General features: G+C 39.0%; 1 protein-coding gene across 1 annotated transcript in view; it reads left to right on the forward strand.

Annotated features, from left to right (window-relative positions):
- Positions 1-14869, forward strand: part of LOC130928960 (gastrula zinc finger protein XlCGF57.1-like) — a 30544-nt gene extending 15675 nt beyond the window's left edge. The window contains exon 3 of the mRNA XM_057855812.1: positions 8982-14869. Coding sequence (XP_057711795.1) covers positions 8982-10036 — 1055 coding nt within the window. The 3' untranslated portion in view covers positions 10037-14869. The remainder of the gene's footprint in view (positions 1-8981) is intronic.
- Positions 14870-15974: the final 1105 nt, after the last annotated feature.

The raw sequence follows: 15974 nt of genomic DNA on the forward strand, positions 1-15974 counted from the left end.
TGCTACGCAGATATTTACAATTATCTTGTCCACACTAAATCCGCCTATTCTCACGAAAATATGAAAAACTTCAAGAGCTTGGAAGCATATAAATACTACGTTGCTGGTTGGGTGAAGCAGGTCCTCGTTCGGCAGGAATCTATCTTGTGCTTGGAAAGGTGAGTTACTAAATTTTCAATTCAAAATCTTTTGTTATTGCTAACATCCACTGTCAAGTCTAATGTATTTCATGTCGTTTGTCAATGGAGTTAAGGCTTTTAATGTTTATATGGTTTAGCGATAGCACTCTCACGACATACATACGTGTATGTCGTCGGCGATTAGCCTAGCAATGATCTTAATTGTGGTTATTTGTCAGCCCCGTAGACGAGGCCAGTTTCTTTCACTTGGTACCAGCTAAATATTATTCAAAAAAATAACGATGGTGGAAGAAAGGGAAGTCCGAGACATCTTGAATTTGAAACTATGTCGTACTACGTCGTATGTTGTCGGCGATTAGCCTCGCAATGATCTTAATTGTGGTTATTTGTCAGCTCCGTAGACGAGGCCAGTTTCTTTCACTTGGTACCAGCTAAATATTATTCAAAAAATAACGATGGTGGAAGAAAGAGAAGTCACAAACATCTTGAATTTGAAACTATGTCGTACTACGTCGTATGTTGTCGGCGATTAGCCTCGCAATGATCTTAATTGTGGTTATTTGTCAGCCCCGTAGACGAGGCCAGTTTCTTTCACTTGGTACCAGCTAAATATTATTCAAAAAATAACGATGGTGGAAGAAAGGGAGGTCACAAACATTTTGAATTTGAAACTATGTCGTACTACGTCGTATATTGTCGGCGATTAGCCTAGCAATGATCTTAATTGTGGTTGTCAGGCCAAAACCCTCTAAATATATATTAAATGCATCTTACCGGGTATAAAATGACTACTACATAGTCTGTGGTGATTTTTTGGTGTCCAGTTTTCACGTCGAATTGCAGCCGTCCATTTCGCTCTCCTCTTTGGATCCCTCGGAATACGGTAAATCTTCAAGTCTCTCCTTCCATCTTCTCTGTTAGTGCAACCAACAGCCACACACGCCTTCACCATTTTGATTATTAATGTTAAGGAGCAGAAAAACACGCCGTAAATAGGAGAAATGTACGTAGCCGTAACAGGTTAACACTATGTTTTGACGGACAAGTGGGCGGAACCATACAGCGAGCACGTGGTACGTGGGTAGGCTCTATACTCTCCGATAATTACAGAAAGGGAAGAGTTTTGCCTTGTTGTGGAAGTCGTTTCATTTGTTTAGCCATGGAGAGTTTATCAAACCGGAGAGCTCCACTACAGGTCGCATTTGAAGGTACCCCCATTCCCCCCCCCCCCCCCCCCCCCCCCCCCCCCCCCCCCCCCCACCGTTCATAAAACAGCCTACAGGTGTACTTCTGTTTATCCAGAATGATGCCCTATCAATCGAAGTTAAGGACCATGGGACAAATTGCTTTGGTTGAATGTAAATAAAATTATGATCGCTACAGTTAATGCTTTTGAAGACTTGTGATTTTTTTAATCTCTATCTATCTATCTGTCTGTCTGTCTGTCTATCAGCGTGCCAAAAATATTATACTGTATATTTTCGTTCCTATTAATTATGTTATTGTATTTATTGGGGATGACGTCATAATTCCCATCACCGGACCGATAATTATCGGTCTAATAATTATCGTGTTCGTATACTAAGAATAGCTTCAAAATGAAAAATCTGATTGGCATTGAATAATTATTATACTGCTATTATATATAGTAGTATCTTATAATAATAATGCTAGATATTGTAAATAATGTTGGAAAGGCGAAGTCAGTGCTCTGAATCTGTTTACATTACGTTCTAGGGATGTCCCGAACCAGGTTTTTGCACTTCCGAGCCGATACCGATATTGTTTTGCGCTTCCGATCCGATACTGGCCGATACCGTCCTATCTGAGCATGTGTTAAAGTTTTAAGTTATTTAGCCTCCTTACTTAGTTGTCAGACTCATGTTGAAAAAGGTTTTAGTACTCTTGATCAAAACTAGCCAGCTGAATTAGGCGAGTTTGAATAACACACAACGGTTGGTAACAAGAAACTGACCTGTTTATTCAGTGACAAACACAAAACATTATAAATAACAAACAGAAATGGCATAGTCAGTCAGTAAAACGTGCAAATAATATCATAAACTGTCTTAAAAAAGCAAAACACACAAACAACCTCAGTGGAAAATCCCACAAACCCCCCAAGCTATTGGATGCTTTTAATGTTTCGTGCATTAGTTACAAAAATTGTATAAAAAGCCTCTCAGGTTTAAAAAAAACGTCTATTTCAGTATCAAGTTAATATTTTAAAACAGTAAATAAAATACTCAAGTCCCCATTCTGTATCAGCAGCTTTAAACTACATTCAATTCATTTAATTTTGCGAATCAACTGTTAAAGTTGTTAAAATTGTTCCCGTTATTCCATAATTTCCCTTCTGTCTACTTTCGACATGTGAAAGTTTTAAAACTGTTTTGAAGATAGATTCAAGTCATGATTTTGCCGATTCAGGAGTATTTTAGATAAAAAGTTAATTAGGTTCACTTGGAAGGTTCACAACAGCCTACTAGGGAAGTCTCCTGCTTTAAGATGGCGGCTGTTTACTAACGCAACTAGTTTTCAATACTTCAATGTTGCTAACGCCGTCGAGTCTGTCGTTTTGCATCTAGTTCTATATACATATGATATCTATTATCTACAGTAAAACGATGTTGACGCAGTTTGTAGCGGCTGTCAGCAGCAGTCAGGTATTTTTGTGTTTTTTATCCAGCGGCATGAGTTGAGATAAAGCCGTGAGTTGAGCATTGGCATTACCCGGGCCTATGACAAGCATGATGTTTACTCTCGGGACGCAATGCGGTCAGTTTCTCATTGCATCCCGAAGACCGCGCTGTGTATTAGTTCCGCTTTACTTGACATGTTTCAATAATCGGAATTTGGATGTTTGTGAATCGTTCTCGAATCTTCAGCGGCCGAATCGCTCAAGGATGTAATGGCGGCTGGGCAGGTTGTACCGTGGTTCTAAGTGTTGGGTGGCGCGTCTTTACTCACGAGAGATAATGGCTGGTCATCCAGAATGAATTCTTCGGCAATGACTCTTGTTATTTCCTGGGCTTTGGGACTGTCGAGTGCCAGTTTGTCACCAATGGCAAAAGTTTCTGCCAGTGTTAGTTGCGTAGGACCTTTCTTTTTGTATTCGGTTTTCTTAACATACTTCTTATATTGTTTGTGGTGGGATTTCGCTAAATGCTTGATTAGGTTGGTTGTATTAAAACTTCTTACAGCTTTACCACCCACCACGCTTGACTTTATTGTGGCATATGTTGCTCTCTGCCTCTTCGTCTTTGTCGTCCTTTAAGGTGAAATGATCCCACACAGCTGACATTTTTACCGATAGTCTCTCGGTAAATTGGGAGACGGTAATGTAAATGTAGTGGGTTGTGTAGTGGGTTGAAGGTGTGCCGTAAAATGCGGACCGGGCTTAAGGGAAACCGAAGCAAAAACTGGGATGGATTATGTAAATCGGCGCGCTGAAAAAACCCGGACCGGGCTTTAAAAAAAACTGGATCGGAAGTCTGGATCGGAATTTTTCCGTGTTGGCCGATCCGATACCGATGCGCATTTTTTCCAAATATTGGATCGGGACAGCTCTATTACATTCTTTTGCACTAGTTAATGTTATGATCATTTGACCTCATTGTTTATGTGTGATCTATTGTTGTTGTTATTTACATTTTTATTTGTACTTTAATAAAGAATTTAAGCGTTCCAAAATATTTTTGTGAATCAATAAGTGTCATCAAAAATTTCATTACTAAATTAGTTCATAAAAAAGGGGGGGGGGGGGGTTATTGTCTTAGTCGACTAATCGTAAAAATAATCAGCTGACTAATCGGTAGAAAGTTAGTCCTTTGGGACAGCCCTAGTTGTACGGTGTACCGGAACATATTTCCTCCACACTCTTCTCACCTTTTTAACCCCTGACTCATTATCATGCCTGTATTCATTGTGTATTGTAATGTCCATAATAGGCATTGCCGTGAGCAAAAATACCGTGGTATCACGGTATTTCAATTATAGCTCCAAAATGTTATTTTGAAATGTATGGGTCAAAAAAAATTTTTTTTCCATTGAACTGGATGTTTTTGATTTTTCAGAACATACAGTGATACCTCAGCTCACGAACGCTTAAGCTCACGAACGCTTAAGCTCACGAACTTTTCGCCTCAATAACATTAAATTCACGAGCATATAGTCTCTGCTGACGAACTAGTTTTCGGCTGACGAACCAAACCACACGGTCGAACAGCACCACGAGAAGCTGACGCACGCTCAAGGCGTCCCAGTTCGTCCCCACCCTTTCGTTGAGTGCGAACGTGGTTTGTGTTTGATAGACATTTTGGACCATATTGAGTGTACTTTTGCTATTATGGGACCGAAAAAGAGTTACCTACAGTCCTTATGGAAGGTGACTCGTGTTACCAATTCGCCCTCGACTGGTAATTGGCGGTGCATTCAGCTTCCCACCGTAGTGTGAAGTTGACCGGCGAGTCACGTTGGCTCGTTGTCGTCGGTTGTCTTCGGTTCGCCCGATTTCCTCTCCAGAAAGGTGGCGGCGTGCATACAAACACCCGGAGGTGTCGGATGGCTTTTTGTGGGCACTTTTATTAACAACCAAAAGCATGTGGGGGACACAGCACTGGAGTCTACGCTAACTGCGCACTTTTCCAACTCTGCTTTCTCACTCTCTCTCGCTCCACCACTTTCTTCCTCTCGATTGACAATGCTGGTCACAATAAAAGTAACAGCGGTCCCCTGGGGGTGCCGGTAACACTCTCCTTCCAAACAGTAACTCACTCCCTCCCTCCTCCTCCATTCCATCAAGCCATCAACTACCATCACAAAGGTAAATAAAACGACTTTATTATACAGTACAGTTTATTTCTTTAATTACAATACAATAGCACATTTATTATACATAAAATAAGGTATATTTCTGTGTAGTTTTAAGGCTGATTTAGTAGAAAATTATGTTTTATGGGGACCTGGGAACGGATTATTCTCATTTTAATGGTTTCTTATGGGAAATAAATGTTCGGAAGACAAACTTTTCGCCTTACACACACACTTTCTGGGAACCAATTATGTTCGTGAGCTGAGGTATCACTGTATCTGCAAATTGGAACATGAATAGAATGTTAAAATAAATACATAAATTAACATAAAATAATATACTTTAATTAAAATTAGAATAAACACAATTTATTAGGGCTGTCCCAAAAGACTAATTTTCTCCCGATTAGTCAGCCGACTATTTTTACGATTAGTCGACTAATCTAATAATTAAAAAAAATTTTTTTTGTTTTTTTTGTTTACTAATTTAGCAATGAAATTTTTGTTGACGCTTATCAATTCACAAAAAACATATTGGAACACTTAAATTATTTATTAAAGTACAAATAAACACGTAAATAACAATAATAAATCACAAATAAACAATGAGCTCAAATGCTGATAGAATTAACTAGTGTTGCATCCCGATTGAAAAGGTGGTCTCTTAAACTGATGGTTTACAACTTTTATTCCATCCTTGATGTAATCACACTGTAAGAGCTACGGTGCACACAAATAAAACAACACAATTAGAAATTAACAAAAACGTTTCACCTTTTTCCTTTTAAACCTTATTTATATATCAATGAATTGCCTTAACCTTATCATTGACAATCTCTACCTTGAGTGCAATCACTGTATATACTGTATATATTTATGACCTTTTAACCTTATATAATTTTCTATACCATAAAATAAACCATAACATGAAATAAACCTTTCAGTTAGCATTAAGGACAATACTAATAGCATCTATAGGCCCATTATCAATGAAACATTATTCAGTAAGGCGACAGCACCCTCTGGTGTACAAATAATGAAAAAAAAAAAAATTACAAACTGGGTGACGGCATTTGAGGTGTTTATTCACGGCCGACGTGCAGCCAAGCTTGGCATTGAAAAGACAGGACAGAAGAGTGTACCCTCCGTTGGTTGTTTGAAATAAGTCAATGTTTTGGACACTCTGGTGCGCTTTTTTTGGCTTTGTGCCGCTTTCCCCGCTTACAAACAGAGCATCCGACATTCTGAACTTTCCACGCATATATTTTTTGTAACCCTTCATTAACCGTCGACGGGATGTTGTGTTCGTCGACGGATTTACGTCATCGATGACGTCGACTATGTCGACTAGTCAGGACAGCTCTACAATTTATACACTATACCCACAGCCACAGCTCAAGTTGCTCAAGATTAGAGCAAGAACAAAATAATTGCTATAAGAAAGTAAAAATAAATATAAATATATATACTGCATGCCTTTTTTTTTTTTTTTTTTTTTTTTTTTTTTGAGGGGGAAAAGCTCAGGTGAAGTTTCGCCCTTTTCAGCAATTGTGTCAACTCAATTCTACCTGATTTCATGCCTTTGTGTTAAAAAGAACATAAAGAATTCATAAGTTAATAAGTTAGTTAAAAACGTATTAGTTAGTTAAGATGTAAATATTGTTGTAGAAATGTTTCATCTAAAAAAACATTGGAAGTGAGATCTCTCCTCGTCCAGCGAACCTGGATTTGTGCTTAAGGCAAGATGGTGTTATACTTATATAGCGCTTTTCCACCTTTCAAGGCGCTCAAAGCGCTTTACACTATCTCGCCATCTACCTACTGGTGACGCAGCACCAGGAGCAACGTGGGGTTCAGTATCTTGCTCAAGGACACTTAGACGAGTTCATCAGGGCGGAGAATCGAACCCTCAACCTCTAGTTTGGGGGACAACTACTCTACCACTGAGCCACGCGACCCCAAGATCATCTTTCCCAATTAGCTATCTTTGACGCTATACTTTTTTCCCCTTCATTCAAGCTTTTTTCACACTCGGCGGCTGTGAGACTTAAAACCTCGACGCAGTTGCTCTCCCAGCTAAGCCTAGGCTAACATTCTTTTTTCCACAGTTTTAGTTAGTTTGTATATTGAATTTGAAAGGAAAATGTGTGTATTTGGCGAATGTGCTAACCTGTTGTACCTACACACATGTGGAAAAATACAATTGTACAACGTTTTAAATCTATTCATTTTGTATATTTCACTTACCACGATTTTAGTGCTCAATAAATTTAAGAAAAGTACGCCTTGTGTTTGGATGTGTGTTTTTGGGTTCGCTGGCAGTTTAGCAGAATAGCGCCACGTTCACACACAGCAACAGGGAAAGGGGTGAGCGCTGCCGCGCCAAGCCACTTCAGCTGCATTTTTGGCACATGAAAAATAGCGAATACCGTACTACGGTATGGCGGAAAATTTTAGGAGTTTTGAAACCGCGACGTTTTCACACCGCGTCAAATCGTTAACTGGCACACGCCTAGTCCGTAACAAAGCGCGTCCCCCATAAGCCTGGGTAGCTGTGCCGTAGGAGCAAGCGTGTTGGGAGAATGGGCGAGATAGCAGTTGCATGTCGCGGCAGCTCGCTATTATTTTGTTATTGTTTTTCTTTATTATTGTTGCCACCATTAAGTGGGTAAGCCAATACCTACTCCTCTTTCCCTCAGCGAGAGTGAGCGGTGGACGGCCATCTTGGACGGAACAGCAAGTTTGAATTAATTTGCGCCGAGAGGCGGAGCCCTAAATAGAGCCTTGCTCTATTTTACGTCAACAACACATCCAATAGCAGAGGGGCAGGCGTACTTATATCTGTACTATCAGGCCGTTTCGGCAGAAAGATACTCAAAAATGGCTGACGAAACCTTGATAAATCCGCCTTTTTTCCAAGTTTCGCATGCTCTGGGACACTGGAAAAATGACTGGAAAAAATTTCCTTGCTAAGCTAAATGGTACCTCGATGTTCCTTTATGTGGAAATGTAGTTCACGAACAACAACAAAAAAGTATTCACCTTCTCACCGCAACTAGTAACTCTTTACATGGGTATTAGAATTTCCCCCTACTCCTTAAAATGGGTCCGTGAACAGAAGGACTATTACTGTTGTGGCAATGTATTACTGCGTACATTAAGACAATCATAAGAAAAATTATGAGAAAATTTTAAAAAATTGATATTAAAAGTTATGAGAGCAGAAAGGGTGAATTATCGCGTATTATAGTATCCCCATATGATAAAATACTGACAAACGACAACATTAAACACTAAATGCACACACACAAAGAAATTCTTCCCTAGAAGAGGAGAATTTATAACCTCGATATGTCCGAATTTTTATATTCACTGATCAGAATGTTTATAAGCATCGTTTTAAAGTTGGAGATGGATTTCTACACTTTTAGTTTGTCATCGAGCTCATTCCAAATTAAGGCCAAATAAAAGAAAATCAAAAGGACTACGAGAAATAGTCGTATTATTACGAAGGGTAACGTAGCTGTAATTAGCTACGCAATTTACGTACATCTACTGTAGCTGAGACCTACGACATCAGCCTGGCTAATGAAATATTTCAAATAGATCTTAGTTATGGTACTTTGGGGGGGGGACTCATTGTCATGATATGACGCAATTTCGCCATGGTCGACATGGTAATGCTGTCCGACTCTCCACCACAGCTTCAAAAAATCCTAGGGGTATAGCCTGGATTTATTTATTATTCATACTTCCATTAGGGACATTCTTGAGTCACTTCCTTTTCAGCAGATGAAGGTAGAGTAGACAAATTTTTAAATCAAGTTAAAGTAGCATTCAAAATAATATGACTCAAGTAAAACTAGTCATCTAAAAAATGTACTCTGGTGCATCTTTGTCATTGGAATGACAGCCCAGAATGCATCTGGTACGCGCGCGTATATACACTCTCAGCCAGTCTACCCTCACAGCCTACCAGCTGCATAGACGGTCTATAAAGTATATCATTTGTCTTCTTGTGTCTTGCAGGTTTCAGCAAATATCTTGGTCCTGACGCTCAACAACTAAAGAGAGAAGTACAACTTCCAATCAAAAAGGAGGAGGTAGAGCTGCCATACGTTAAAGAGGAGGACAATATCACCATGTCGACCGGTGAGCCCTTGAATGGCGAGGACGGTCCGAGTGAGGTCAGCAGAGGGACGGAGGCTCCAAGCGGCGGCAGCAGCAGCTCAACAGAAGGATTGCAAACACAGATTTTCATCGCACCATCAAACAGAAATGGTGCCATGTCACACTCACCTTACAAGGATGATCATGGTCATAAGAAATCTCACTGTGACGGCCAACTCTCCAAATGCTCTCAGTGTGGGAAAACCTTTGCTAATAACTATACTTATCGTATGCATATGAGGAGCCACACCGGTGAAAAAGCTTTTTCCTGCTCAGTTTGTGGAAAAACATTCACTCATAAGAGCAGCTTTGACAGACACACAAGAACCCACACTGGTGAAAAACCTTTTTCCTGCTCAGTTTGTGGTCATGGATTCACTCGAATTCACCACTTAGAAGCACACACAAGAACCCACACTGGTGAAAAACCTTTTTCCTGCTCAGTTTGTGGTAAAAGATTCACTCAGAAGTGCACCTTAAACACACACACAAGAACCCACACTGGTGAAAAACCTTTTTCCTGCTCAGTTTGTGGTAAAAAATTCAGTCGCAAGTACGTCTTAATAAGTCACACTAGAACTCACACTGGTGAAAAACCTTTTTCCTGCTCAGTTTGTGGTCAAGGATTCAGCCATAAGGGTACCTTAAAATCCCACACAAGAACCCACACTGGTGAAAAACCTTTTTCCTGCTCAGTTTGTGGTCATGGATTCACTCGAATTCACCACTTAGAAGCACACACAAGAACCCACACTGGTGAAAAACCTTTTTCCTGCTCAGATTGTGGAAAAACATTCACTCAGAAGAGCAACTTTGACACACACACAAGAACCCACACTGGTGAAAAACCTTTTTCCTGCTCAGTTTGTGGTAAAAAATTTGCTCGCAAGGATCAGACGAAAAGACGTGTGTAGTGGTGTAAAAAGCAGTGGCCAATAACTGTTTTGCCTGTCATCTATGCTGCCTAGGTCAGGTTGTGCACACAGGTCAATTGTAGTCTGCAGAGTTTCCTCAAATCCTGTCGAGGATTGGCAGTATTGGTGCTTTACATGTGCTTTGTCCAATCCTTGCATAATGTGGATCCACACTATTGCCAAAAGTATTGGCTCACCTGATTGAACCCTCAAGTTGAGTGGCATTATTTATACAATACTCTCCCTCTTTCAAATTACACTTTTCACAGCTAATATTTGAAACACTAGACCCCAAATTACAAAAATTCTAAATCATTCGTCAATAATATAACTACATAAATATGGAAAATATGATTTGATGTTGAGCTAAAAGATAACTGATTTCCTTATTTTGGAAACTGATTTTAAAACGCAGCCTCGAGAGCTGCTTTTATTATCGTTGACTTAAGTGGCGGTCGCAAAGCGCTACGGAAAGTATGTTGCTGCTTATTCAGCTACATTACCCCTATGTAACAGGATGACTTTTTTTCCCTCCTCGCAACAGTACGACTATAATATCGCAGTCCTCTTTATTTTGGCCTCATGCTTTGTCGTACAAATTGGACAATGATTATTAAATTTGTTTGTACTGTTAATCATTCCGGCCCTCGTCGATGAAAATATCTCTACTTTGCTTCAAATTTTAAAGTGCTTGTACTTCACTGTGCTTGTTAATTTTATTCATGATGAACAACTTGCTTATATTCCTTCCTTGCCTCCCCTTCCCTTTGTTCAGAACAAGCCTAATTTTAATTGTAATATTATAACTCAAAACTAAGGTTGTAAATAAAACCGATGCTTCGTCACTAAGTTGATTCTAAGATTCAGAAAATGTGATGTGACTGCCTTTTCTGCAATACCCAAAGTATCATTGGTACCGACGCGATCGACGTGATTTGGCCGCTTCTATTGTGCGGCATGCGAGGTTGCACAAGTTTCCCGACAAGCGGTAAAACACACCGCTGAAGAACGAGAAAACCAGTCAATGTATGCAACATGGCAGTGGCATGTGCATTTACGACATTTTTTTTTCAATTCTACGTTGTTTAGTTTAACCTTTTAACAGCTAAGCCTTTTTTTCCTAAATCTGCATACCTTTGATGTTGCCTTTATATTTCAAATAAAAAAACATCACAAATGCCAGATTGGGTCCCTTTTTTAGGACACTATAATGTCCAAACTGTTGTTTCCTTCAGCCAATTATAATCAACATTTTGTACCCAAAAAGAAAAAAAAAACTCTAAACATCTTTGTCAAAATTTGTAATATTAATGTCCCATTGAGAACCAAACTTGCTCAACGAAACGTTTTTAAGGGTGATGTTTATTCAACTTGTTAGGATAAACATTCAACAGAAAAAAAGATAGTTTTATATTTGATAATGCAACAAAAACAGCAGGTATGGTAAAGGGCCTTTTTGTCCTTTCTACATATTATGGTCAAAATAAGTTATATACAGGAGACCAACAGTGCAAAATTGTGATTATATATATTTTATACACAGTGTAACACATATATTTTGTATATAAACTACAATATAAAATTTGTTAGATACTTTTCCTCTCAATGTGCAAAACAGGCCATAAAATGAAAACTATGTACATTTTTTAATCTTTGATTCCTCAGAGGCCTTGGTCAGTTCCTCTCTGGCTGGAAACACAGGCCCACATTGTATATCTCACACATCCAGGCAGTGCTCCTCTGCAGACTTTGCGCCCCATGCTGGCTCTCTGCAATTTCGGTCTATGACCACACTGGAATCTCCACAGTCCTCTCCAGGACATAGGTCAGGTAGAAGACGAGTACTTATTACGCTGTCATTTCATTTCCTACACAGTATATCTGTTCCTCATCACAACACGACTGTAGCAAGTTAGTGGCAGGGGTGAAAGTGGCTAGGAATTTCTTGCAGGAACTCCCTGACATGAAGGTCGCCACGGAGCCAGAATCTTTTTGGGGGGGTCAACCCTCGGAAAACCACTGAAATGCAGATAAAACTGCTTTTGGCACGGTTATTCCTATAACACAAATTTTCATTCTATTTTTTTCTCAATGATTTGCACAATAAAAGTTAACAGAACCAGCAGTAACCCCAACCTCCATCTCTTAATTTTCCCCCGACATTTCCTAAATGCAAAACCTCCATTTAAACTACTTAAGAACATTGGATGTTCATTAAAATGGCGTGCTGCACTTGAAATGTCATCTATGCTCATTAATATTCATGACGTTAGCAACTGTTGCTGGGTGGAGGGGTCAAACATGCATATGTCCCTCATGCTAGATGCATGTAAATGGTGTACGAAAGAGATGTTTACAGAGCTAAACCTACCAATTCTGTCCGAAAATGATGTCCCTGGTGCCAAATTCATTGGTAAAGATGTGGAATAGCATTCAAATGTTCCGTTAAAGAGATGGCTTGAGTGTCGAGGGTAAAAAAAGACGGGGAAAAAGAGCCGACCTGATCCAGAGGTAGCCTTACGCCACTGACAATGACATTCTCCTGTTTCAACAAGCTATCCTTTGCCACCCTATGCCCTGTCTTCATTATATATTATATCCTCTGGTTGTGTTACATCTCTGACAGTTGTTCAGGATGATTTATTTTGTTATTTTCGTGTGGCAATCGCATATGCTAGTCAGTGATAGCCAACGAACACATTTAATTTTTTTTGAATGAATGAATGCTTTATTTTGGACATGAGAAATTAAAAAAAAAAAAAAAAACGACAAAACCAATGATAATACTTGAGATAACGGCAACAATGTTTAAGACAATATTAATAATAATAATAATATCAGAACTTGTTCATTGTTTCCTAAAAGGAGTAGGATGAAGCATTTGCTCATTAAAACCTACACCCCCTTTTCTATTCTTCAATTATATCTGTCCACCCTATTTAACGAGTCCTCATATCAACAAATAAATAAAGTTAATAACCATACACATAAGATGCTAGATGAACAACAATAAATAGGACCAAGCCAATAACAGATATGTGAACACAACCTATCTCTGAAACCCTTCTTCTTCCCTATACCCTGTGCTTTTGCCACTTCCTAAACTGGGTCATGCTTGGACATTGCTTGAGCCCCTCATCTAGTTTATTCCACAGCGTTACTCCACAAACAGAAACACAATTTTTTTTTAATGTAGTTCGTACCCTCTGATGCTGTCAGTGAAGCTCCCGCCTCAAACTGTATTGACCTTCTCTGTTAAAAAACAATTTCTGTATATTGGCAGGAAGTCACCTGTGTATAGCCTTATACATGAGCTGAGCTGTTTGAAAATGAAACAAGTCCCTGAGTTTTACTGTTCTGTATTTTAAAAATAATATATTATTATGATCCCTATAACCAGCATTATGTACTAATCTTACGGCTCATTTTTGCAAAATGAATAGTGATTTTATTGTTCATTTATAGGTGTTACCCCAGACCTCTGCACAGTAGTGTAAATATGGCAGGATTAAAGAATGTGGAGTGATTTATTGTCAAGACTGTTTAGCTTTATTCAGGACTGATATGCTTCTTCATACTTTGTATATGTTTTAAATGAGCTTTCTAGTTAACCTTGTCAAATAACAACCCCAAGAAACTTGTTTTCATAGACCCTTTCAATATTCACCCCATCTATCTGTATTTGTACTTTACTATATTTATTGTATCTGCTAAATAACATGAATTTGCTTTTAGTTAAAAATGATAATTTGTTTGTTCCAAACCAGGTCTTTAGTTTAAAAAGTTCATCAGAAATCGCCCGAGCAAAAGATACTTGTGTCATCTGCAAATAAAACAAATTTTTGTATTCTTGAAACTTTGCATATATCATTTATATAAAGAATATACAGTGCTGCTCGAAAGTTTGTGAACCCCACAGCGATGGTCAGATTTTTTGTAAAAAAAACTAAAATAACCTTATTAAATGTTAAGTTATACCCATATCCACAATACTGACATTCCAAATAATGGACTGAAACAAAAGAAATAGTTATATTGTCATTCTTTATTTAACAAAAGTGGTTGATTTAAGAAAAACTCATATCATGTGTGCAAAAGTATGTGAACCCCTTCAGTTAATAGGATATTGCGCCTCCTTTTGCAGAGATTACCTCAACCAAACGGTTTCTGTAGTGACTAATCAGCCTCTCACATCTACTTTGGGGGATTTTTGCCCATTCTTCCTTGCAGAACGCAGTCAGTTGAGAGAGGTTTGATGGGCGTCTGGCATGAACTGCTCGCTTCAGGTCCCGCCACAGCATTTCAATGGGATTTAGGTCAGGACTTTGACTGGGCCAGTCCAGAACACGAATCTTCTTCTTTTTCAGCCATTCCTTGGTTGTATTGCTGGAATGCTTTGGATAATTATCATGTTGCATGATCCACCTTCTGCCAAGCTTTAACTTCAAAACAGATGGCGTCAGGGTTATGTTCTAGGATTTGACAATATTCCTCAGAATTCATGATTCCCTGGACTATGTGGAGTTGTCCAGGTCCTGAGGATGAAAAGCAAGCCCAGATCTTGACATTCCCACCTCCATGCTTCACTGTTGGGAGAAGGTTCTTTTGGTGGTATGCAGTGTTGACTTTTCGCCAGACATGGCGGTTTTGGTTGTGACCAAACAGTTCAATTTTGCACCTACATCAGTTGATGAAAACTCTTTTTAATTTAGTCTCGACAACACAACTGTTAAAAAAACAAAAAAAAAACTACTGAATTGATTGATTAGGAAATCAGGTTGAAATAATAGAAAATTCCAAAATGTTGAGGGGGTTCACAAACTTTTGAGCAGCACTGTACATGTATAGTGGGGAGAACAAGTATTTGATACACTGCCAATGGGAAAAGCCATTGGCAGTGTATCAAATACTTGTTCTCCCCACTGTATACATATACAATATTTTTTTCTGCCTCTGTAGTTCTTTGTTTTATGACTTCTCTATACAGTGTATTTTTCTCCTTTAAAAGCATTTTGAAATCCCTTCATGAACCATGGTTGTTCTTTGTACTTTTGTTTTCTGCTGTACCGTTGTATTGGACAGTTTTTATCAGATAATGATGTGAATATATTCAAAAATGTTTCATATACACCGTCGATGTCAATTCCATTACATACATTTTCCCAATTTTGTGCCATCCTTTTTAAATGAGTTCAGTTTCCTCTGTCCTTACTCGCCTGTACAGTGCCTTGCAAAAGTATTTGGCCCCCTTGAACCTTGCAACCTTTCGCCACATTTCAGGCTTCAAACATAAATATATAAAATTTTAATTTTTTGTCAAGAATCAACAAGTGGGACACAATCGTGAAGTGGAACAAAATTTATTGGATGATTTAAACTTTTTTAACAAATAATAAACTGAAAAGTGGGGCGTGCAATATTATTCGGCCCCCTTGCGTTAATACTTTGTAGCGCCACCTTTTGCTCCAATTACAGCTGCAAGTCGCTTGGGTATGTTTCTATCAGTTTTGCACAGCGAGAGACTGACATTCTTGCCCATTCTTCCTTGCAAAACAGCTCGAGCTCAGTGAGGTTGGATGGAGAGTGTTTGTGAACAGCAGTCTTCAGCTCTTTCCACAGATTCTCGATTGGATTCAGGTCTAGACTTTGACTTGGCCATTCTAACACCTGGATACACTTATTTTTGAACCATTCCATTGTAGATTTGGCTTTATGTTTTCGGATCATTGTCCTGTTGGAAGATAAATCTCCGTCCCAGTCTCAGGTCTTGTGCAGATACCAACAGGTTTTCTTCCAGAATATTCCTGTATTTGGCTGCATCCATCTTCCCTGTCCCTGCTGAAGAAAAGCAGGCCCAAACCATGATGCTGCCACCACCATGTTTGACAGTGGGGATGGTGTGTTCAGGGTGATGAGCTGTGTTGCTTTTACGCCAAAC

This window comes from Corythoichthys intestinalis, chromosome 13, assembly GCF_030265065.1.
Source record: "Corythoichthys intestinalis isolate RoL2023-P3 chromosome 13, ASM3026506v1, whole genome shotgun sequence".
Classification (NCBI taxonomy): Eukaryota; Metazoa; Chordata; class Actinopteri; order Syngnathiformes; family Syngnathidae; genus Corythoichthys; species Corythoichthys intestinalis.